At 40.8% G+C, this 25,358-nt stretch overlaps 1 protein-coding gene and 1 long non-coding RNA gene across 7 annotated transcripts in view; one reads left to right on the top strand and one right to left on the bottom strand.

Moving 5' to 3' along the window:
* Positions 1-10,396, top strand: part of IFT81 (intraflagellar transport 81) — a 37,019-nt gene extending 26,623 nt beyond the window's left edge. For all 3 annotated transcript variants that reach the window (XM_015643796.2, XM_033518160.1, XM_033518161.1), the window contains 7 exons: positions 755-883; positions 1,962-2,051; positions 2,981-3,067; positions 4,368-4,439; positions 4,519-4,604; positions 8,027-8,072; positions 9,005-10,396. In XM_015643796.2, the coding sequence (XP_015499282.1) occupies positions 755-883; positions 1,962-2,051; positions 2,981-3,067; positions 4,368-4,439; positions 4,519-4,604; positions 8,027-8,072; positions 9,005-9,187 (693 nt within the window). In that variant the 3' untranslated portion in view covers positions 9,188-10,396. The remainder of the gene's footprint in view (positions 1-754; positions 884-1,961; positions 2,052-2,980; positions 3,068-4,367; positions 4,440-4,518; positions 4,605-8,026; positions 8,073-9,004) is intronic.
* The window catches only part of LOC107211611, a 36,991-nt gene continuing 14,694 nt past the window's right edge, over positions 3,062-25,358 (bottom strand). For 3 of the 4 annotated variants that reach the window (XR_004499556.1, XR_004499554.1, XR_004499555.1), the window contains 3 exons: positions 20,329-20,460; positions 4,482-4,727; positions 3,062-3,312 (listed from right to left, as the gene is read on the bottom strand). This is a non-coding gene — a long non-coding RNA (uncharacterized LOC107211611). Of the gene's footprint in view, positions 3,313-4,481; positions 4,728-19,198; positions 19,997-20,328; positions 20,461-25,358 lie in introns of those variants that run through there. The other variant, XR_004499557.1, reaches the window with a different exon arrangement.

The following is a 25,358-nucleotide window of genomic DNA, read 5'->3' as shown; positions in this document are numbered from 1 at the left end:
TGTCCATCAGGACTGGCCTGCAGCTTCTTTTTAGACTGAGGGGCCTGACCCTGCTTTTTAAAGTCATTGATAAATGTGTACAAATGCTGCTTAGGGCGAGGCTGGATGCTTAAATTACTTTTTGATATCCATAGATATAGTGAGGGCTTAGAGAATGACCAACAGCAAATAGGATCCAAGTTACTGCTGTAAAATATATAGGAATAGTATTTAAAGAAAGAGCAGGCAAGAAGGAAACATTCTATCCCCAGGATATTTAGAAGAAAATACGTTTAAATTTAAAACTGGATGAATCTTCCCTAAGCCAGAACAGCAGCAGAAGGATTTCTGCTCTGGATAACTGTAAGTATCCCAAATGCAGGAACACTCTGTGGTATTTTCTTCCAATCCCTGTATTCTCATTACCAAAATAATTAGCTGCATCTTCTGATCAAGCAGACAGATTTTACACATTGAGCTTCTTCAGAGCCTGACCTCCAGCCCACTTCACTCTGTGGAAACTCTCTGCTCACTTCATTGAGCACTGGATGACCAAATATTGTATTTACAGAGGGTTTTTATTGTCCTGCTGTTCAGGCATGAGATAAAAATCTACTTTTCTAGAAGCCAGATTAATTATAATAAATTGATTAATAAAATAAATTAATTACAGTACTTACCCTTTTCACTTCTTCACAATATTTGGCTCCAAGAAGGAATTTGCTGTTTCTTGGTTAATGGGCTCACATTCAGCATTTATTGTTTGTGTCTGCAGCAAGCAATTGAGGAGAAGAAAGGAATCTCTGGATACAGCTACACCCAGGAGGAGCTGGAAAGAGTCTCTGCAGTGAAGAGTGAAATGGATGAAGTGAAAGGGCAGACATTAGACAACATGTCTGAAATGGTGATTTTTGTCTTAAACTATTGCATTTCCTCAGTTTGAGTATCTGGCTCCTCAGCATGTAAAACCCAATTTAATGCTTTTGTTTGGGGTTATAATTTTCCTTTAATATGTGTTTATACATATATATATATATAAATATTTCTAACAAATACATCTGCAAAGATAATCTTGACAAAGTTTACTAAAATGTGCATTTCTTTAAAATCCTACAGATAAACCCTTCTTTTCTCCTCTTCAGAAACTTTAAGGATATCAAATATTCTTGTCTTTGATTTTTTACCTTTTTATGGTATTCTTATTTGACACATTATTTGAAAGAGATGAATGGTTTGAGTCTGTAATGGAGACTTTTCCTAAAATGTTTGTAAATCACTGGAGTTAAACATTTGTTGAAAAGATATGCTTACAGAGCTAAATAGCTTTTCTTTATAGTCTGATTTTCAATTGCCCTTAGAACTGTCATGTTTTAATTTACCTTCCCACATAGCCATAGAAGCAAGAAAGAACTTGAATTTCTAATTTAAAAATATGATAAGAGAGCAAAAAATAACAAAATAGCATCTTTTTAACTCATAAGGGCACTTTTAAAATGAAAAGGTGTCACTAAAATAGAATTACTCTCAAACAGAAAGCTGGATGCAATTTGAATTTTCAGTCTAAATATATCAGAGTAACTCAGTTTTCGCATTTTTAAGCTTTATTTAACCTATGCAAGTGTATTTGTTTTCTGAAGGCTTTCTTCCTTTCTCTGAGCCCCCTCTGTGCATCCTCTTCATCTTCCCTACTCCTTCAGCTCTTTGGTGTCTGGCACATGGGCAGTGCCCTGGACTTCTTTGGGATGTTCTCAGTTGGAACAATGGGAGCAGAATTTGCCTCATTTGTGGGCATGATCCCACTGCCAGATGGGCTCTTTCCCTTTCTTAATTAGGCCTGAACTTCAGTTGTATAATTAAGGTTTCATCAGACATTTTTTTTCTCCGTATTTTGGTTTACTCCCCCTTTTTTTTCACATTTCTAATTACATAAATGTACAATTAGGGTCATAAAGGTAATGAATATTATTTTGTCTCTTTCTCAGGTGAAAAAACTGAATGCCATGGTGGCAGAGAAGAAGGCAAGCCTTGCTCCTGTCATCAAAGAGCTGAGGCAGCTGCGCCAGAACTGCCAGGTTTGTAGAAAAACTCCTCTCTGTCTGTATAAATCGAGTCAAACCCACAAATAAATCCAATTTACAGATCTCTGAAGAGCTCTACAAGGACATGATCAACTCTGAGGGAAAGCTGGAAATAGCAGAATGTGTCAACAGCGTTTGCAGAAGGCAACGTGCTAAAGGTTGGGATTTGTAAAAGCTGACAGTGCAGGCACAAAATTCAGTCCTTTATAGCAATTTTAAAAATCACTACATCAGGGGAAAATGTGAAAAGTCATAGTTCAAACCCAAAGCAAAGTTAGTTTCAGATTAGTTGCAAAGCTATTTCTGTATCTCAGCACTGGTGATCCCAACCAAAGCTGTCCTTTTTAGTGGATTGCAGAAAACTTCTCATCCAAGTGTTGGCTACATTGATCTAATTCCTGCTTTAGTCTGTGGCACTGACAAATTTGTCCATTTGTTCTCAAAATTTTATAGAGAGCTGGGGAAAAAAAAGCCTTTTGGTTCTACAGCTGCCATAAGTTGGCTCATTCCCATGGAATTAAATAAATTGATGCATTTATCTGTCAATGAAATTTCCAGAAAACCTACTTTTAATGCTTCCATTCAAAGTGTCAGCAGATGAAATCCAGCAAAGGGGTTGATTGTGCACAACTGGAAATCTGGATTTTCCTAGGGAGCACTTATATTGATCCTTTCTTAATGTCTATTTTTATAATTATTTGTTCTTTCTTCTTGCAAACACAGCCTCATTACCCTGGCAGGGTGCAGAGGGAGTTTCCTTCTCTCTGATCCCCAGAATGGGAGGGGGTTGGTGGCTTCCCTGTGTAACCACAGCCAGTGAGGCTCACACCCCTGAGTGTGCCAGGAGCTGGGGCTGGTGTGTGAGGGGCCTGAGTGTCACGTGCCAGTCAAAGAAACATTTCACTTTTGCTCTTTTCACCAAGGAATTAACTCAAGAATGTGATGAGAAGAAAATCCAGTATGACAGTTGTGCGGCCGGCTTGGAGACCAATCGCTCAGAGCTGGAGCAGGTGAGGTGGGGCTGGCTCCTGCAGGTGGAGAAATTCTGTGGTACAGCATTTCCCTGTCCTCCCTCAGGATGTGGAAAGTACAAATGCAGTGAGGGAGTCAGTGTGACCCACAGGTCATGCCTGAAGTTGCCATGTGGGGTAGGTGCAGTCACACAGGTCCCGAACAGCAGCACATGGACTCAGGGTGTTTCCTCCAGCTCTGATCAGCAGGGATCTGCCAGGAATCCTGCTGCCCTGGACAGTGTCTGTTGGGGAAGAATTTGACCATAAAATAAAGATTAATTGATCAAGACAAGTCTTTACATGCAGTTAGCAGTTTCACTGCATTAGCAACAAATTTAATGGATAATTAATGACTGAAACTGGTGGTGAGGAGACTTCATTAAATGGAACTGGCTTGTATTCCTGCTTTGTCTCACTCCATCACTCCTGTGAATTTTGACTGGGCTTGGTTTCTCAAGTCCTCACCCTCAAAAGAATATACTGCAAGATAAAGAGGGAGTAGTGTGGGTGGATATATAGACAGTTATTTTCCTGCTCTAAAAGTTCCTGTGTGGGGTCCTTCATACTGGATGGACCTGGTATGAAATGGACCAACCAAGGGAACTATTTTACAGCAGCAATCGAGGCTTTTCTTCTTGGCAGACAACTCTTAGTCATTTTCTACCACGTGGTGACAATCACATCCACTGACTGAGCTGGACATGAGCTGAACTGTAGAATTCAGTTTTCCAGCTGGTGGTCTGAAAATCACACAGTGACAGAGCTCTGGAATTGCAAATGCTGTGCAGTCTGGAATGTGTACAGGAATTCCATTGGGATCATGAGGTTTTTTGGGAATGGACCATTTAGAGATGGGAGCAAGCCACTATCTCCAGACTCCTCCATATAATTATTGATTGGTGATTAACATACTGTCGGCATGTCTGTAGCTTCTAGCATGCACTTTGCAGATGTGTTACAGGAAATGCTTTTTCACAGCTGTGCCTGGCACTTCAGATGTGCTGAGGAACAGGAGTCTTGGCAGCACTGCTGAAGTGTCTGTTAGAAGTCAGGCATTAATAAAAACCTGTTAACAGCCATTTTGCATCTCTGACTGTGACTGAAACTGCAAATCTAAAACCACTCAGTTGTCTTTCACTCTTTAAAAGAGACTTGTGAGAAGCCCAAATTGTATAAACATTTGAGAAATTATCCATTCAGGATTATTATTAACTCTCGTGGTTTATATGGCAACACAGGGCATCTCCTGGGAACTTGCAGTCACCATGTCCTTTGGAATTTTACTCTTTTCCCACAGGAAGTGAAAGGGCTTCTTGAGGAGTGTGCCCAGGAAGAGAGCAACTACCGTTACATTAACTGCATGAAAAGGGTGAGAGCACAAATTGTTCAAAATGTCAATTATAATACCTACACCCATCCATCTATTTCAATGATGTATTTCTTTTCAGAGCCTGGAGATCCAGCTGCAGCGTGCCAAGGAGGAGATGAAGGCCTACGTGTCCCCGGACCCGCAGGAGCGGCGCAGGGCAGTTCGGTGAGCGGGGCAGGGCGCTCCCCTTGGGAGGATTCTCTCCTCTTGGGGTGACTTGAAGGAGATTCACAAACTGAGGCTGAAGTCAGGAATTTTCTCATTGGCATCTGGGCTGGAAGAGTTCACCTGATAAATTTAGAAGCACTATAATAATCTAAAAATAAGCATCTCGGATTCCAGTCTATACTGCTTTAAACGTACAAGTTCTGTCAGACATGCAGGAGATTTGCACTTCCCATTGGAGATTCTCAGTCCAGGACAGGCTTTAACTGACAGCTCCACACTCTGAGGATGCTTCTGCACCATCCCATGAACCTCCATCCTCACCCTCAGTTTCACTGACTCCAGTAAAAAGCCACTTCCTTCATCCCATGACTCTTTTCAGGACCCCTCGCCTTTGACTGACAGGGACAGAAACAGGAAATACTATAAATTGAGCTGCTGATTATTTTTGGTGTAGTTTTCTATTTTAAATAGATTTTTTTTTCTGCCAAAGATGGAAATGTTTTCTGAGAATGAGATATTTCGGATTCATTATCTGTGCTAGGAAGTCTAAATGTTACCATGTGATAGAGATTTTTTACATTTAACTAAGTGTAACTTAACTAAATATTTTTGTAAAAGTATGCTGTTGAAAATTTTGTGTATGTTTAATCTTCCAATATACCGTAAAAGCTAAAACAAAATTCAGGCAACAGTCAACAAACTGTTTCAAAAGTAGGCATCAGGAAAATCCAAAACATTTATAATTTCCAGCTGGTAAAGTGTCAAAATACCCAGGATTTATTCTTCATAATTAGTTTTTTGAAGTTTCAGAATATTGCATGAAATGGAAATTCTGTTTTCCAGAAAAGTAAATCTTAGATCCTTATCATCAACACAATAATCCAGCTGGTGTCAGTAGTTTTACAAGGTGGGCTTTGCTTTCCCACCACAGTATTTCTCAGTCACAAAAACATTTATCAAAACAGTTTTAAAATTTGTGTTTGCTCAGTTTTATGGCCATTGATAGAGGAATGTGTCAAACAATGAGAAAACTCCAGGGATTCTCTCAGGAGAATCCATCAGACTTTTCCTGAAGCCCCTTGCACTGGTAGCAGTGGAGCTGCATCCCCGTGTTCTAGAACAGGAGGCAGAGATCAGCAGGAAGAGAAGGAGCAGAGTAACATCCATCACAGAGACCTCCTGCAAGGATGTGAGCATGGCAATGTTCAAACACTGTAGTAAAGAGTGTAGGAAAGTAAGAGTAAGCAAAGAATCAAAACTACGAACTTTGAGGAGGGAGAAGAGAAAGACGAGGAGAGAGAAGGTGATGGAGGCTGAGAGAGCTCGTGTTCCATCTCATGAAATAATGAAAGGCTGTAGGAAATAAACATTTGTCTAATGAAGGAAAGACGAAACAGCACAATTAAGCAGAAGGCTGAACAGATCAAACCTTAGAGGTGATGTGAATATTCATGAAGATGAGGAGCAGCTGGGGCAGCGGGGTCAGACAGCAGGGAGTGGGAGCTCAGGTTGGTTCACTCCAACTCAAATAGTTGGGAATTGAACATCCAGGATGTGAGGATTCACACAGAGCAGCCATCAGAGCCCAGTGCTGGAATGGGGCATGAGCCCAGCTATGCAATCCCAGGTATTGTGAGGGAATGTGAACCCCTCTGTGCTGTCCCTGTTTCACTTCCTGACTGTGGAAATTATCCTCCCACAGGGACCAGCCGCAGTCCTGACCTTTCTAAGAGGTCACAGAGCTGTCTCATTTCAATGAGTTACAGCAAAGTTCAATAGTGAGATCTTAGCAAAATATAAAATGATTACATTTTTCTCTAGACATCCCTTTAGAACCTGAATGTATTTTTCAGCAAGCACTGGAATGTAAACGGAGTAAAAATGAACCATAAATAGAATTGCACTTTCCTAACAACGTATTGAACAAAAAATGTCTTAATTCAGACCCTCTTTATTGAATATAAACTCTCTGTTCCGTGGAGTCACTTGTTAGGAATGTGAAAAGTTAATTTTCTTTTCTAAAAATAGAAAGTTGTGGGGTTTTTAACAACGTTATTAAGTTACATTCTTTCCAGTCATCATTATAAATAGTAAAGAAAAACTTACTAGGAAAGACATAAAATCTTCTGATGATTACTTTGAAAACTCTACTTTAAAAAAAAAAAGAGGGTGTTCTGGAGGCCAAATGTGTGAGAACATGTGTTGTGTGCCAGGGCAAAGAAGCAGCTTCAGCCTCACCTCCAGTTGGGTGAGGATTGCTGGGGTCAGTGGGACAGCACAGCACCTGGAGCAGCCTCAGCACAGCTCTGATCTGTTCTGGCTGGAATTGTCCAAGAGCAAGAGATCCTAAAGTGATCCTGCTCCATTCCTGTCGGGGCAGGACCAGCTGGCCCCAGGCCCAAGTGCTCCAGTCAAAGTCCTGGAGTGCTTGGGAGAAAGGGAAGGAATAAGGGAACACGGTGCTTTGGGTCCACACAGCTGCTCTCACACTCCAGGAAACCTTCAGGCTCTGGCATTTCTTTCTGGAAATTAAGATTTCTATACTCAGAGGCCTTCTACCCTGAGCACTTTGGAAAGCTCTTTAAATGAGCTGGATTATTTTGAATTCCACTAGCTGACTCTCACACCAGAAAAATGGAATAATTACACACAAAATATAATTGATTTTTTTTCCAAGTGGCTCAGTGCACAGTTTTTTTCCTATTGTCACATTTCAAAAAGCTAAAGTCCCTGTGGACAGTGCTGTTATGGTTTACATATTTTACTGTCAGGGCTGATGTGGCCACTTGGTACAGACAGAGGTGGCCAGGCAGGCCTTTCCATGCTGAATGTCAGCATTAACACTTCTCAGCCTGTACTTAGGCCCCAAAATGTGAGGGTTGTTTTCTGGGAGAGGAACATGCAGCATTGCTACTGCACCCACTGGACTTGTGAGGCCTGGGCTGAAATGCCATTATCCCTCATTCCTGGACTTTCCCTCTCATTCCAACACTGGACTCACAGCAGTTAAGGGCTGTGGGTCTGTAAACTGTGACGAGTGAGTACGAGTGAGGCTGTGGCTCCCCTCGGGATGTCAGCAGGATAAATTAATTACAAAAAGGATCAGGATCTCATCTGCATGGTCTCATTGCTGCCCTCAGGCTGGAAGGAACAGTGACCATGCCTGCCTCAAAAATGTAAGAGACAGCCAGTATCACTTTTCCCAGCTGTACAGCTGAAACAAAGAGATCTGATCCTTCATATCATTGAATCCTTCATATCATTGAATCAAGGGATTCAATGTCCAATGACAAAAACGTTTCCTCTTCTGTCTCATTTATGAACATCCCAATACTTCCATAATTTTCTATGTTTGCATGATTATTCTGTCCCGTTACATAGAAGCAAATGATGATAAAACCATTTTATGTTTCTTTTAGAGAACAGTATACACGAATAATTCTTGAACAAGAAAACCTTGGGAAGGTAAGAAAGAATGAGGCTTTTACCTTGTACAGCCATTGTACAGTTTGTATTTTTGTGGGACTTATTCCCAAAGGCTGTGGTCAGTCTTTTATAAAAAGCATTGTGCAGCCTATAAAGAAAATTCCATCACTGCTGGCATTGGTAATTAATACCCTGGAAAAGGATCCTGCTCCCTCCTCAGGGCTTGATTTCCTGCAGGGAATAGCACGAGCTGCTGTAAGGGATAGGCAGACAGCTCAATGTGACAGCACATTCCCTGAAAACCATTTGGATAAGACCCTGCAACAGGGGCATAAGGAACTGTGCCAGCTCAGATTTTCTGTTGTATATAAAGCAACCTGTTGAAGACAATAAATTCTGAGCCTGTCACCCTTATCACTGCTGCTAAAGGCCAGGGGATCAGCGGTGTCAGACAAAAGCAGTTGTCCAGTTTTAATCTTGTCTGAAGCTCAGATCAGCAGGGACGAGGCTGGGCTTAGCAAGTCACACCAAACAGCTTTTATTAATTTCCTTTTCTTAGTCAGTCTGAGTGATTTTTACAGGTCTGGGCTGCCTCTGTTAATAATCAGGAGGGAGTTTAATTGTCAAACATTGATTTCATGTGAAAGTATCATGATATGAATCCATTGCTGGTTGCACCTTGATACTGCAAGAGCTCTGCATGGAAATGATGTCAGATTTTTAGCATAAGTTCTCAAATAGATAAGACTAATATTTAAACAGTTAAAAACCATGGAAATAGTTGTCAATCCATACAAAGATCCAAGTCCCAGGTGTTAATGCCTTTAGCACTTGCAGGGAGAGCTGTCAGTGTGAACAAAACAATTATTTCCATAGCATACAAAAATCTCTGTCATTCCAAGCTGCTTATGTGAGCAACTCCTGTGGTGTAGAGCTGTTGCAGAAATCTGATATTTTTGTATTTTTAACAGAAACTACGAGAGAAACAGAAAGTTGTACGGGAAAGTCACGGACTGAATATGAAGCAAATGAAAATGTGGCAGGACTTCGAGCAATTAATGGAATGTAAGAGAGATTGTTTTCTGAAACAACAAAATCAAGCAGCCATTGGCCAGATCATTCAGGAAGGAGGTAAAGATAGGCTTGTGTTATGAATTCTTCCTCCTGATACCCACATGAAGTAGGAGGACTCTTGTTAAATACTGTTGCTTTCATCAATTCTGCAATTTTTATACATGGTTTGGTTTTTGGTGCATAAACAGAGAGAGCAAAGAATCCCTCTGGAAGCTTTTGCTCCAGTGTTTCAGTGACAATGTGCCATGGTTGGAAGCTGTTGGGAGGGCTGCACTGGGATGAACCTGCTCATAAATCCATGTTTTATGGGGCCAGGAATGGCACGCATCTGTAGGGAGATCAAAGGGAAACAAATCCTTCTGCAGGGTCACAGAAAACTCCTGTAATTGCTCTGCCTCTCATTCTCTATCGATAAGGTTACATTTTTGCAGGGCCTGTGACTTGATGTTGTATAATTGTGGCCCTCCTGGCTTGGCCCTGTTGTCCCTATTGTCCTTACCCAGCCAGTGTGGCAGCAGGAGCGGGGCCGCTGTCGGCCTGGCCCCAACGCTCCTGGTCATTCTTTCCTTGCACAGTCAGGCTCAGCTGATTGCCTGGAGAACAATCACTTGGATTCTGAGCTTTTTCCTTTATCTTTTGCTGTTGCTGTTTTTTACAGAAGTTTTTTTCTTGCACATTTACCTCCTTTATATTTTCTGAGTTGCCGGTGTGAAAATGCACAGGGAGCTCAGCTGAAGCTTTCCCCAGGGAGGAGTTTTGAGCTGTTTTGTCTGCACAGTGCAATTCCAAAGGGATTACACACCCAAAGAGGGTCATCCCAGGGCTGGAGGTTATCCATGGGTGTAGATATGGCCCAGAGGTTCTTGCATCTGGCCTGGAGTGCAGCTGTCCCTGCCCTCCAAGGTGCCCCAGGGCTGAGCCAGGGGCACAGGGATGGAGGTGAGGACTGAGTGTCCCTCACATGTCACCATTCCTGTTGAGCAGCTCCTGGGCCCTGTCACAGATCAGCAGCACAGAGAGAATTCTGTGGGACCAGAACTCCTGCTGTTCTCCTTTGGCTTACTGGATTCCTAGATAGGTTGGTGGGGTTTTTTATAGTTTTTCCTGCCTGAAGTAGAATGTCTTTTTTCACGATATAAAAAAAGTAATTTTGCTTTCTTTAATACCTAACCATGAGATCTTCTGCTGGTTTCTATATCCAGACAGTATGGTAATTATAGAGTTCCTGGTTTGTCTTTGCATTAAATATATTTGTTAACAGGACTAAAATAAAAGCTGGCAAAACTACATTTTGACTGTATGGTATTCTTCTTTTTTACATTTTTTAGGTGAAAGAAGGAAATTGTTGGTGGCTGGGCCACAGGAAAAATAGGTTCTTTAATGACATTTATTTGAGAAGCTTCCAAAGGGCTCACAGTGTTAGGAGTGGGTCTCAGATCCCCAGATCCCAGGACATCCTCCTGCCAGCCCTCCCACACTGCCAAATAGCTGGAGATAGTTTTTCCCAACAGCTGCACACTGACCCTTGCCAGGCCAGGGAGAAGAGCAGGGTGCCCCTGGCACAGGGTGCAAGGAAGGCACAGGCACAGGTAGAGCTGTGCCACCACCTGAGCTGATTGCTGCAGGATTTAGTGAGGCAGGGAAGGAATCTCTGGCAGGGAGAAGCTCAGGTGGGCACAGCCATCTCCAGAGTGCTCCTGGGTGCTCTGTGCCTCCTGCCTTGTGCCATCATTCCCACACAGCACCTGAACAAGGCTGCAGAGCTGGAAAAGCCACGACAGTCCCATTCCTGGACTTCCAACCGAGGAAGTGTTTGCTGAAGGCTTGACAGCAATAGTAAAATAACACAGACAAGGAGATGTGAGACGTGGGATAATCACCAAAAATGGACATTTAGGTTACTCAGGAATCAGCCTGTGGTTCAGAGTGACTAGACAGGGCAGGGAGAAAGGAGGTTTCATAGACTTGAAGTCAAAATTTTTAACCAAACCTTAGAAATCCGATTTGACTGGACCATTTACACCAAGATGTATGACAGGGATTACCCTGCAGCCCAGGAAAAGCAATGCCTTGGAAATTCACAGCAATGATGTGGGGTAAGACTGAGTACAATAATTTTCTGGTTTTATGTTTAGTTACCCTAAAAATAGTTCATCTTTCTTCCTTATAAAAACAGTTTATTGCTAGTTACTCAAAGATGACGTGATTGTTGTTCTGATCTGATTAGTGCTCTGTCATTTGTGCTGCACCAGGAAAGGGCACACAGATTACACACTGCAGCAGCAGCAGCAAAATGACTTTCTGAGATGAAGCAGAAAATCATAATAACTGTTATCAAAGGAAAATTGGAAAAACTCAAACACTATTTTTAGCTTTTTATACAAGTGGACATTTAATAAATGCAGCTTTAATGGATTCTGTTCACTGGCTTTTCTACCTAGTTCAGGATTTGATGGGAGCATTCAAAAATCTTCAAATTTCACAGTTTTATCTTCCTATCTTGGAACAAAAATCTAACTTCTCAGTTTTTCACTTTGTTATTATTAATAGCCTGGCTGGTTAATAAGATTAAACATCCCATATCGCAAAATACTTGCATTTCTATTGGGAAAGTGTAAATAAATAGAGAATTTAGGTAAATTTGGGGCAGCAGCACTTATCAATTATTTGTCCCAGCTGGAACACTGATCTGAGCAGTCACATGAGCTCACTATGTTTTCAAAGGCTTCTTCTTATCCCTATCCAGAACTGGATGAGGAGCCATCCCAGCTATAAAATTACTGTAATATTCTACAGCTTTGTGGGATTTAGTGCTGTTGATTTCAGCTGTCCTTGGAGCTACAGCAAGATCCACATGGACCCGAGAGATGAAACAGTTCCAGGCATCAGAAACAGGCATGAGAAAGCAGCACATCCACTGTTTTATGGGAACAGCCATTTACCATTGGGGTATCAGATAATTTGGTTTATTTTAGGTGTACCATCTTACTTCCATTTGACCTATAATAACTAAAATGGGTGTTATGTTTGCTACCCAAATTTAGGATTGCTTATTTTCACCTCTTTACTCTCATGGAGATTACTACTGAGGATGTCACATGCATCTAGGTGTCCACAGTCATGAAGGGTATTGCTATTGCATTTAAATATCCCAATTTCCAGAACTTTCTTGACAAGACTTCCCTACAGTGTGATGCTGCTCTCAGTTACAGAACACGCTGCAGCAGAGGTGTCCATGATAATGGATCACCTATGGAATCAATGTGGGATCTGTTCTCCAGTGCTTGCTGCTTCAGGAGCTGCACCTTGGATCAGTGTGTGGTGTCTGGGTCAGAGGCAGCTGGGTGCTCTCTCTCTGGTGACTGTCCCCAGAAAGCCATCGATGCAGAGCCCTTTGGGCCAGCCCAGTGCCTGAATCCCCTCGCTGGCAGTGCTTGGCCAGCCTGGAGGCAGACGGTGACTGACTGAAGGGACTGGATGTCACCTGCAAGTGTCCCCTGGGGACAAAGGCGAGGGACACTTCTCCATCACCCTGCCTGGGACAAGGGCAGCTCTGGCTTTTCTCTCTGGCCCTGTGCTTGCTCAGAGCTCATCTAAAGCAAGTCCCTGTGCCCGGTGTTATCAGTGCTGGCAGGAGGTTCCTGCCGAGGGAACGCCGTTAACCCTTCAGCTGCGGACTGACATTCCCATGGCTGTGCCAGCGTTCCGGTAAGGAAATATTACACGAATCAACAACTTTATCACAAGGTCCCACCTGTCTGGCAACACCCACGTGGGGAGTTGTTTAAAAACAATCAGAATCTGACCTATTTCCAGCTCGTTTAAAGAGCTCTTTAAATTCTCAACGTGAATCTAAAGCGGGCTCTCTGAATTCTCAGTGCCTGTCTGCAGCAGCACTTTCACAGTCTCCAAACTCCCGAGGTACAATCCATGTTATTCCAAGGGCAGTGGGTGAAAAGGGCATTTTTCACACTTGCCTGGCACCGATTTCCCTGATTCCCGTGGTGGTGTCACCCTGGATGAGCAGTTCTGGGGGCTTGGAGAGGGGGCAAACATGTCCCAAATAATCAGGAACTGGGAGACAAACCTTACTTTCACAAAACCCTGCCTGGCTTCAGTGGGAGTTTTGCCAAAACAAGGTCTGCTGCATTTAGCTCTGTTCTTCATCCTGACAGAACAAGCAGGAATTAAAGAGCCCATCATCAGATTTATAGCACACTGAAAATAAAAATAACAGTAATTATCTAAAATAATGACTTTCAGCCAACACAAATCAATGTTCCATTGGACATGTTCTAATTTATAACAAAACTTAAATGTTTGTGGAAGATTTTCTCAGCACAAACAATCGAAATAACAAGTCTTGAGCAAAGTGGTTTGATTTCTAGTAGACATTTATGAGAGGCCGTTGCACAAATCCAGTGCTGAAATATTTAGAGTGTTTATCTTTTTGATTAAAACTGCATTCTTTACTTTGTATTTAAAGGCATTATTTCTATTTATTATTTAAAAGTGTATTTTTGCCTTTTTTTTGCACTTCCTTTCCACATAGTAACGAAAAACTCCATTTTTGCTAATTAGGATTCACACATCCAGCTTTTGTTGAAAGCCAGGAGCTGGAATCCTTTTCCTGCAAATGGATCTACTCAAGCCAATGTCTATTTTCCTGCTTCAGTTCAGTCTCTTGATACACAATGTCATTTTTAAGCTTCTAAATTTTATTGCATCTGCTCAAGTTCTAAACCCACTCATTTATACAATAAGCACTTAATTAAGTCTGCTCTTGAAATAGGATAAAGCCAAATCCTGCACTTTTTGCTAATACCAGGAAAAATGCAGTTGACAGGAATATGGGAAATGAGATCTTACCAGCTACCAAAGATAAATTCCTTTCTCTCTCCCTACTTATTTTTCCTGGAATGGAATAGGACATATGCTTTGCTCTTTGGGAGCAACAACAACAAAACCATAAAGATTTACATCACATACAAATAATGACCAAATAAGGGAAATAATGAAGGAACCAATCTCCCAATTTCTTTATATGTTTTACGACTGGTTCATACTTAAAATAAACTAAAAATCATTAAGATTCTCTGCAATTAAAAATTTTGGGGGGTTAATGTTTGGTTTTTTTGAAACTGTATTTCTCTTTTTAAAACATCAGTTAAAACTCTAAGGTTCTAAAGAATGAATAATTCAGCAGTTTACTTGGTTTACACTACTACAGCATTTTCTGGTGAGTAAACCAGGGTTTAGGCATTTCTTTGCAGTTATCATAGAAATTTTAGAGCCATTAGTGAAGAATTACCAAGAGCAAAAAGGGCTGATTAATTTGGGATTCTAAAAATGGAAATATTTAAAATTAAAATCATATTAAAATGGTACATTTTGCTTATCAACTGCTATTTAAATGATGCAGTGCCCTAAAGCAGCTTTCTGTGGACTGCAGCATTAAAACCTTGGAGGTTTTATAAAGTATTTATAAAACACTGTCCCCATCTCCTTCGTTCCATGCCTAGAGCCTGCCGTGTTTTTATAGCACGTTAAAAGCAAACAGAACTATCAGAGCACTGAAAGTCACCCACAGACAACCTGTTCCACGAATATTTTACATTTATATTACATCTCCTGGCCCTAAGGGATTCTCTCCTTCGTTTTCCCTTCACGTGGGCTCAGGGTGCAGCAAGAGAGTCAGTTCATGTTCCTGGGGCAGTGAGGGAAATTGGGCAGTGCCAGCATCATCCTGCCATTAAATCTCCTCCAGAAAACATCTCCCACGGCTCCCAGCCAGGCTCTGCCAGCGTGGCTCACTCACTGTGGGCTCTTGCTGTTGTGTTATTGCTCCCTTTGTGGTTTTTATTTACTACTCTGCACTTCAATATTTGTATGGGAAACACACCACTGCAAAATCTCCTACCATGAAGGTTCTTTTCTGTCTCTTGGTTTCATTGAAGTTGATCATAAAACACAAAGAGAGGGAAAGAGGGAACTCAGATACTGGAAAAAGCACTATAAATATTTTCCTGGGGTCATGAACACCACCTTGTATCACTTCACCCAGTGTTGTGGAAAGAATTAGACAACCCTTTAATGAGATGTCTAATAGGTGTTTACAATTCAATCCCAAATTAACATAGCTTTTTTCTTTAAAGAAAACATCCCATCATTTTTAATTTTGTTATCAAATTTATTTTCAACCTTTGAAAATAGGTCACTGCCAGTAACTTGGCAGTGTCAGACAAATGTTTGACTTTTATTCTGACACTTGCTGAAGAATTTGATTGAAACTATATATGTCTAGATAACACCCAACAAAGTGCCCCTCTTGCGTTTGTTTCAAGATATTTTTGGAAACAACAGAGGCGACCTTGGACAGAGCTGCTTTTCCAATTTAGGAATTCATTTGGTCTAAGAGAGTAAAATTATACTCTTTAATCCTTTAGTGTACCCACAAACAAGACAGTTTAATTTTATGCTAGGGCAGAATTGTTTTTCTGTACCTTCTTGGCAGTGTTGATCTGTTTAGGATAAGAATTAGTTCAGGTAATCAACAGTTACTTTCAAATGTACATATAAATAGTCTCTCATGTATCACATGCCCCTTAAAAATATTGTGTAATCCAGAATCTCAGCAGCCCTTTATGTAACACCTTTGCTCCTCTAGAACCAGTGCCAATAAAAGGTGTTTGCCTTTGTCTTTGCTTAGAATAATGGGATTTCAAGGCAGAGATCACAGACACTTGATGTAAAATCTAAATGGGGACTGGGATGGGTCTGACACCTGTCCCCTCCAGAACAAAGGGCTTTTGTCAAGCTCCCAGTTGAAAAGCCAAGGTCCTTTCTCCCCCAATTGTTCTCTCCTGAGTTGGGTTTGCCAGCTGTGCAATCGTCTCTGCACGGTTTTATTGCATCTAATCACTAAGGATGTGTTAAATAGTTTGCACTTAATTTTCTATACAATCGATACATTTTAATTCATTTGTATCGCTCTGCTACAGACCTCCTGCACTCAGGGACAAAATGGGATTAGTTTGTGGCCATGATAATGCAGTTTCACTGCTGGAAATGAAAGGAGAGCTGACAGAGTAAATGTTCTTGTCATTTATCCTGTACAAGATTTGCTCCCTTCAATATCAATGTTGTCCAGTGTTACCTAATGATCAAATCCAAGGAATAACATGGAAACTAAATCTAGACATGCCAGTGGGATCTATCTGGGATAAGTGGCATATGCTTGGGAGTATATTGTTTATATTAATTTGATCACACTGTGTCAATGCACGCTTTTATAGCTCTGTTACACTCTGACTGTGACTGATGGCTCAAGTTCTAACTCCAGAATATCCAGTTCCCTGATTTTATGGCATTGTCATGTAAAGTATTTGTGGACAGCTTAAGAGAAGAGACTGATCCTGTGAATCCATGTGACTACATTGGCACATCCACAAATCTGGTTAAAATGAACTATTTGGTGCAGCAGCTCCCATCACAGAATCACAAAATAATTGACAAATACTCCCAGTAAATTCTGTTGGCCATGTAGCCAGATCAACAAGTTGCTGCATTAATGTTATTTTCTGGATGAACAAACACCACTCTGGAAGGGAACAGAGGTTAAAAGTAAGAATCCAGTCCCTGTCTCTGGGCTGTGATCTCAGGGCATGCCCAGGATTCCCAACCTGATGTCCCTGTGAAACCTCCTGAGTCTGATCCTGAATATTGTTGTTCAGGCCCCCAGGCCCCCATCCCAGCCCAGGTTTGGATTGTTGGAACACAAAGGAATGACATCTCAAACGTCACCGAATTTCCCAGCACACGACTCAATGTCCTCGCTTGGAGTATCCTCAGCTGACCCTGCCAGTGCCTGAGGAGCAATTCAGGAGTGAAATCTCTGGACATTTGAGATGTGAGAATTCATTGAAAAGTGTAATGGAAAGGTCAGAACAGATACAAATAAACAAATATGATACAGACATATATAAAGCCAATTCCTGAAGGAGCTTTAATTATATTGCAACAGGGAATTTCAAACTTAAAAAGCATCACAACTCCTTCATGGAGCTAATGGAGTCAACAAAATGAAATGTGAGATTTTTCTCCTACCCTGAGATTTTTTTGTAACGCCAGAGAGATAAGATCAGGAGAAGCCCTGTGTGCATGTGTGCACACAAGGTTGGGTCTCACTTAAAAACCAGAATACAACCTGGAATTTGTGGGCTTGTTCTTTGTACATTTCAGTTTTTAACAAGTGTCTACTTTGTCCTGTAGCTGAAACGTTAATTATATAACCTGGCACTGAAATAGCTGGGAATTCTATTTTTTCTTAGAGGAAATTAGAGGAAATTAAGCTATTTTTAATATTGTATTATATTATTTGAACATTGTTCAATGTTGTCTTAAAAAATTGTAAAGATGCATGAATGTGAAAGAGTTGCCAGAGAAAAACTGGCTGGCTTGGAGCATGGTAAGGGATTGGGAGAGTTTGGGTTTCTGGTTTATTGCCCCAGCCAGCTCTGGACAAAGCTGCTGTTTCTGCTTGTCTGTCTGCTCCTCAGTGTGCTGGAATTGGCTGGATTAGCCCTCAAATAGAAGAGCAGCAGATTTATTCCTGAGCACTAAATCTTGTTTTTTCATATGAGAACAACTCCAGGGTAACCTCAGTTAATGAATAACCCAGTCAATGGTGAAAGCTCTTAGTCTGATAAATTTGGCCTTAAACAAAAACTTTTGTTGATACAAGCATATACCACAGGGGAATAAAAACATTTTCCCCATGGGAAATTCATTGTCAAGAGAAAAAGAGATAATTTAATATTCATATCATTTTATGAAAAATGAGAAGTCATGTTTAAAAAAACCCCACAACTTTATAATACAAAGTTAAAATTTTCAAGAGAAAACTTAAGACTTTTCTGGGGGAAAAAAAATACCAAACCCAGGTTCTTTAGTCAATAAAAAAAATTAAAACCAATTCAAAACGCTTTAATGGAGATGTTGTACAAGATGTGTAACAAGATGTACATCCTGTTACTAAGTAGTTAATTTAGAATCAGATGAACTCCTCATCACAGGCTCAGCAATGTTTCCAGTATTATATCCCACAAGGAAAGACATGAATACTGGAGTTTCATAATAAAGGAAATTTCTTTGATACAGCAGCTGCATCAGAGCCAATTTCACCTGCAAACACACAGTGCTAATGCAATTTATCTTTGTTTGAAACAATCCTTATGGGTACATCCCGTTTTTATAAAAGGGCATTCAACAAACAGAGAGGTTTGCAATGTTGTGGCTTCCCTGGTGCATAAATATTGAATCCCCAAATACAACATTAGCTAATTAAGTTGGGGGTGATTATTGGCTGGAGGAAAAGAACACATTAAGTGAGCATGGGTTAAGCCTGCCCTCTTACTGCACGTGCTGTGGTTGCTCCCTGAATGCAAGGAGGATGTGGGTTTCCAGGAGATTAAACTCAGCAATAATTCGCACCTGGAATCTCAAAGGAAGCCAAAATAAAAATTGGATGGAGCTTCTTAAATTGCAGGGTGCTGCATAGACTGTGTGGAACTTCAGCCAAAGCTTCCTCAAAACAAGAATCCCTCCAGTAAAATGGCATTGAGATTTCTGCTCTCAGCTGAAGTTTTTCCTTGGCACATACCAACACATTCTATGGAATAGTCAGGAAAACCCAAGAGAAGAGGTGGGACTGGCCTGCTCTGTGGCACCTCAGTCTAAACCAGCCTGGAATTATGGTGACAATGTTTTTTTTAGTGGTGCTGGCAGAACTCTGTGGGACTGCACGGTCAGGCTTATCACAATCTCTTGGTGAAAGATGATTATTAACTCAGTTCAGTTTATGGCCACAAAAAAAAGTAAGAGGGGTGGAGAGCTGCAGGTGAGGAGCTGGGAGCAAGGGACAAGGAGCACAAAGGGCTGGAGCTTCCTAAACTACCCTCTGCCTCAAAGAAAACAACTTTTGCAGAGCTGCACCTCTCTCTGCAGTCCCTGTTGTCCTCACTGTTTTGCTTCAGGGACAATATGAAGACAAATTAGAAAAATAACAACTGTTTTATTAAAAAGCTCCCAAGCCAAGGTGAAATCTTCCCTTCATCAAAACCTGCTCCTCTAATGGATGTTGAGTGATCACAAAGTTAAACAGCAGAAAACAAGACAGAATTTTATCACTTCAGAAATGCCTACCAGGCAATCAGTGCTGGAAGGCAGGAAATTAATACTCATAACTTCTGGTTACTCTGGCAGCAGGGTCGTGCTCCTCTCCTTCATGTGAGTCTCAGAAAATGAAATACCAAGATACAGAATGATCACCTGGGCTTTTGGTTTTCCAGGGAATGCTTTTTCCTGCATCAACTCATTGTCCTCCCCTCTGAGAACGTATGCATCTGTTAAAGTGGAACATATAGTTCTGGCAATGTGTCGCCTACACGATGGGATAAATCAGACTGAGCCTCTTTCCTGATGTAATGTCTTGGACAGATCCCTCCTGAGTTCCTCCATGGGATTTTGGAGTAAACAAAGGGAAATCAGACTGCCCTAATTAGTGCACCCCATCATTTACACTGACTTTGTGACTTCTATTTAATGCCACAATAACTCCCAGACACACTGTACATGTTCTGTGTATTGATAGGTAATATGAGGTGAAATAATAGAACAGGGAGATTTAAAAAATGCTCACACAAGAAGCTGTGGAAAACACCAAAATACTGCAATCCAATTGTGGGTTATTATGTAATTCAAGTAGACAATATTTTTCAATCTCTTGAGCAGTGAAAATTTAAAATATGTAATAAACCCTACCTTACCATGTGTCTTGTTTATGGTCAGTTTAAGGATTGCAGGCTGTGCCAGTCTGGTTTGGGCTCTGCCTTTGTAAAATTAAGAGAGAGAAGTTGCAAAAGAAACATTCCTAACAGTATTTTTCTGAGTAAATGCTTTCATCCTGAGCTTTATTAAAAACACACATAACTAATGCAAATGCAATAACAACATACTTCACTGCCAGCAGTTTGTGCAACATCATTAAGATATGCATAAAAATGTCATATAAAATCAAGATGTCTGCTTACAGGAAACGTTAGGACTCTCCTTAAGATTAATAGGATGATAATTTCTAGGGGAATAATTCACTCCTGCTCTAAGTATAACCCCTGTGCACTGAATGAACTAACCTCTTTTGAGTCAATCAAGTCACACCTACCTGGGATAAAAGAGTCCGACCCAAATAATCCATAATTAGATCCTCAGCTGCCAACACTATCAATCTCCTGAGGTCTGGGGTGGCCTCAGCTGCCCTCATTCTCCAGCTGCATTTCAGGGAACACGATCCATTCTTGAAAGAAAAGAGAAATTTTTCAGGCACGTGAAATATTAAAATAATGTTGTTGGACATTCATTGTCTTGAAGTATCTTAATTTGTTGCCATTAACATATAATCAGGAACCAGATGATGACCTTGCCAAGCAGAACAGCAATTATGTTATTGCTTATGCAACTGGGGGCTGCTTGCTGCCTTTTATTACACCTTGAAGGGGAATTCAGATGCTGTTCATACAGATTGAAGTTCTTAATATCATGTTCAATCTGCCAAAATCACTACCCAGAAGTTCAGCTGTGCACTTCTTGTACACAAATTCATTCTTAGAAAGCCAAAAAACTGGATCAATACTGAAGTTATAAAATAATTAATGTCCCTATTATTCTCATTTATTGGGTGTTTAATATCTGTTACCTTTCAAGAACATGATATTCTTGGGATAATTCAAATTGATACTCTCTGTTTCTAGCACTATTTTTCCAGTGGTCATTACATAAATGTAGTGGTTACATGTGGCTTTAAAATTCCTCAATGATATAACTTAAAACAAAAATAAATATTTCAATTTTAGCAGCTTATGATGTAATTAAATGAAAAATGTTGCATGCAAAGATTTCAATTTTATATAGAATCCCTTATTCACAGCACAGCCCTTATGACTCTTAAATCTGAAAAAGAAAATCTTACTGCTATCAGGTACAAATAAAACTCATTCCTTTCCAAACCCATCTGGATTAAATCCTTTCAAGCACTAACACACCGGGGCACACAGAATCCTTCCCAAGGATCAGGAGGCCCTCACACAAACTGCAGGGATTTTTTCCTCATTTCTATGGCATATGTTGTATCAGAAATCACAGTTAAAAGAAATTTCATGCTCAAAATGGAAATCTTTTCTCACATGTAACTCAGCCAAAAATTCCTGTGATGGCAGAATTAAATTTGGAGTTGTTCTCAAATGGTAAGGAAGCTACAATATGGAACAATTACCTTTTTTTAATTCCTAACTACAAAAATTGTTACTTTCTCTGAACATTTATAATCATCTTAAAGACTCATCAGTAGCTGTCAAAGAAGTCCATTGTCTCTGCCCAGAATTTCTTTTGAATTTTTTAGAGGAATTTGCATATGTGCTGATCTAGAAGAAATAATTAATCCCTTTTTTATGTAAAATGCAATGAGTGCAGCAGATGGGAAGTGATATTCACTTACAAACACATGTAAGCAGCATCTTAACCTCAGCTGGGATTGTTTTTGCCACGACACTGAAAGGTGGACTGCTACCAGGGGGCCACAACAAACACATAAATTAAATTCCAGACTGGTCAGACTAGAGAGAGAGAACAATTTTGGTGATTTCAGTGTCTATCTTCTGCCAATATTTTTATTTTCTTGCTCTAAAAATATCCCTACAGGAAAAAATCTCACTGCATGTAACTTCTTTCTGTTGAGTCATTTGGTTTGTTTATGAATCCTATGTAGAGGTGCAGTTTTCCAAAACACCTCCTGCATGCAGAATAACTCCCCTCTGAACAGACTCTACCTGAGCATCAGGGAAACAAATAAACCTGTAGCTGAGGACATTTCAAGGACAAGGAAAATTACTGTTGAGAGGAGAATTATCTGATTTGGTTCATGTTTATTTTTACTTATCTTGAGCAATCTGCTCTCCAACAGAAGATGCTTATTTGCAGAGGAGAAAACTGTCACCTTCTTGGACTGGTGCCCAACTGGAGCAACGGTGTCACTAAGGACAAGAAATACACCCTGAGCATGGATTAACGCATGTAACAGTGACCAGTGTTAGAGAACCAATGGTTTGTGTCATATATGTCAACTAGTTAAGGATAAATTCTTCATTTCTTCCCATCATGCTTCTTACCCACTAGGCTAAGTCTGCCTTCCACCCAGGAGGTGAATATTCACAAGTAAAATATTCTACATGTGAAACTTTAACATTAATTATTTCCAAAGAACTTGTGTAGGGAAGATCTAGGGTACAGCTCTGTTAATTTATTTTACACGTGTTTGCTGCCAAGTTAGGGGGTTTTACAATTTCACAAGAATTCTTCCTTTGAGGAACTGCTTAGAAAAACTTCTTCAATCCTGGTATCCTGTGATGAAGGAACAACTCCAGGTTGAAGTAAACCTGACCTGTAAAGCCTGGTGGCTGCACAGGTTAAGAAGCAGAAAGACCTGTTACATTTTTTGCTGCAACTGAATCGCAAAGAAAAATGCAAAAGGGAAAAATTAAGGCTCAACCCTTCCATCTGCTTAAGGCTCAACCCTTATTTTTAGTTTATTTCTCATGCAGTGACTTTGTCTTGCAAACTCTTTCATGTGAGGCATTAACTAAGGCTGAGTTACTGGTGTGCCAGTGATGGTATCCAGTAGTTACTGAATATAAACCTGGGTGTTTGTGTGCTCTGAGTCTTTGCCTCAGTAATATCTTTAAATATAATAGTCTCTGCCTGTTGGCTTGTTTTCTCATAGGGAGGGTGACAGAACATTTTGTGTTCTCTTATCTTCAGCAGCAATGAAACAGGAGGAGCTCCACAATGCGAAACCAAATCTACTGCTATTAATACAACATCCCAGCCACAGAGAAGAGATTTGTTTATTTACCAAAGCTAGAGATGCCTCTCTCTGACCTTTCTTGTGCTTGTGTGCTTCAGCTGGGAATAGATTCCTCAGAACTGGGTGCTCTTTTAAAAATATACAGTAAAAAACATACACACAACACCCCCAAAACAGAGCCCAGGCTGCAGCCCAAATTACATGAAGTGACACACACAGCTTTGGGTAGTTAGAATAAGTCTAACTAGGGCACAGTCCATATTCAGTTTTGATTCCTCTGCTAGAGCACAGAGATCAGTCAGCTCTCCAAAGCCCACTCGTCCTCCTCGCTGCCACTCAGCGACACGTTCTGACTATAACCATACATGGGCCCATTTTCTGTCTGAGGCCCAACAGCTCCCTGCAGCCCCAGAAATCTGCCAGGATGGATCTCCTCTTTCTCTGCATAATTAAAAAGTGCTTCACACTGGAAGGTACTTGGTTTAAAAAAAAAATCCCAAACAAACCAGGGATTCTTTTTCTGGAATTTGCCCTGCTTTACCTGGGCTTTAAACCAGTGAGAATCATCAGATACACAAATCAAACATTCTTTTAACTATATTTTTATAGTTGGTTGTGTTTAGTGAGTGCCTGTACAACTTAAAATAGTATCTGGACGAGTTAAATCTTGCATTAGCATTAGGGATTCAACCTGGTTTAACCTCACAGACTCAGGGTTTTTTTGTTAAGCTGGTGGATCTCTGGTATAGCAAGAGCCTGGAGTTCTCCACAGCTCCCTTTGGTGATCCTTGCTGGACTCCAGCCTTGCTGAAGTTCCTCAGCTTTCAGCTCCTCAGAGGCAGCAGCCCTGCACCACAGCTGGCAAAAAGGAGTGTGAGTTTTGTTTCTCAGCCACTGAGTTCTCCAGCTCAGCACATTAATTCAACTTAACCCTGATATTGGTACCTGCTCCATGACTGATATTTTTGTCTAAGCAGACTAATAATGACTTAGAGAAGCAGATTTGGGAGTAGGAACAGGAAACAAGAAAAGGAACTGGCCCTACATGTCCTGATTCAAAAGTAATAATCATTAAACAATTTATAAAAGGGAATCAACAGTTATGCCATGTCCTTCTCCAAGATTTACAATAGAAGGCAGCACCCAGGCCCGTGGTTTGACAATGCCAGTAACCTGTAGAATTAGAAAAAAGAGGCAAGAGTCCAAAACACGAACTGTCTTTTCTCTATAACCACTGGGCAAAATTATCTATAAATAAAACCTTCCAAATATTATTCTCAACCATACAGCAGTCTGGAAGGCCAAAAAACTGTCTTTCATTACTCCAGAAACTACTTCACACTTTTGAAGGAACTGGTTTAGCAGTGATGCATCCCCTCATGCTCTGACCAACTTCACACTTCATTTTTTATCCAAATCTAAGTAACAGGCTTTGGGGACCTTGTCTCTATTCCTTCCTACTCAAGTCTGTTGCCATCTGCCTGATCCCCTCGGTGACTTTATAATACTTCTTTTGTGTCACCACAACTCCTGCTGCCTCCAAGTGAAACTTCCCACACCTATCTGCACTCCCTGCTTTTGCATCTTCACTGTCTGCATCTGCAAGTGCATGAATAAAGGCTTGTTTGTGTGCACAAAATTTACTATGACCACTTTTACAATTCAGGTTCAGGCAGAGAACTCTGTACACACAGCAAAGCTCTTCTCCATGGAAAATTGTCTAAAAGCAGGAATTAGGGGAAAGTTCTGTGAGGAACCTGTGGAAAGGGGTCCCTCACCCTACGTGAGTCACAGCTGGGGCTTCTCCCTGGCAGCTGAGACCGGTGATGTGAGAGGTTAGGCAAGAGTGGGAGCAGATTCCTGTGAGGCTTCACCAGCCAAATTCCTATCTAGCAAAAGGTTGCTACAGCAACTCTGAGCCTCCTGAGATACAGAAATTATTGTGATGGCTGCTGAAATGCCTCCCCACTGCTCTGAGACAGGATAAGGAAAATCCTTCCCTTTGATACAGAGTTGTTGCCCACTGCCACACTTCACATCAGCTCTATACAAGCACCAGGTTTCCTGAACTTGCCCAGGAGCTCATGGCTACTTTTCCCTTTCCCTCATTTACACACAAACATAGAAATAATAAACCTAAACATCTCACAACAAGAACTACAGTTCCAACACCTTTTTTTCCCATGGAGACCATAAGAGAAAAAACAAATCATATGGCAGAAGTTAATACACTGCTGAGTGGGCTGAACAGAATTTAAAAACCTGTACAAAGCCAAAATATGCATTTTCCAGAGTAGAGTTTGTGGTTTTCAAAAACCACATAGACAGAAAAAAGC

Source organism: Parus major, chromosome 15 (assembly GCF_001522545.3).
Source record: "Parus major isolate Abel chromosome 15, Parus_major1.1, whole genome shotgun sequence".
In the NCBI taxonomy this organism is placed as follows: domain Eukaryota; kingdom Metazoa; phylum Chordata; class Aves; order Passeriformes; family Paridae; genus Parus; species Parus major.
The sequence above is the reverse complement of the archived record's forward strand: the minus strand, read 5'-3'. Positions and strand labels throughout refer to the sequence as shown.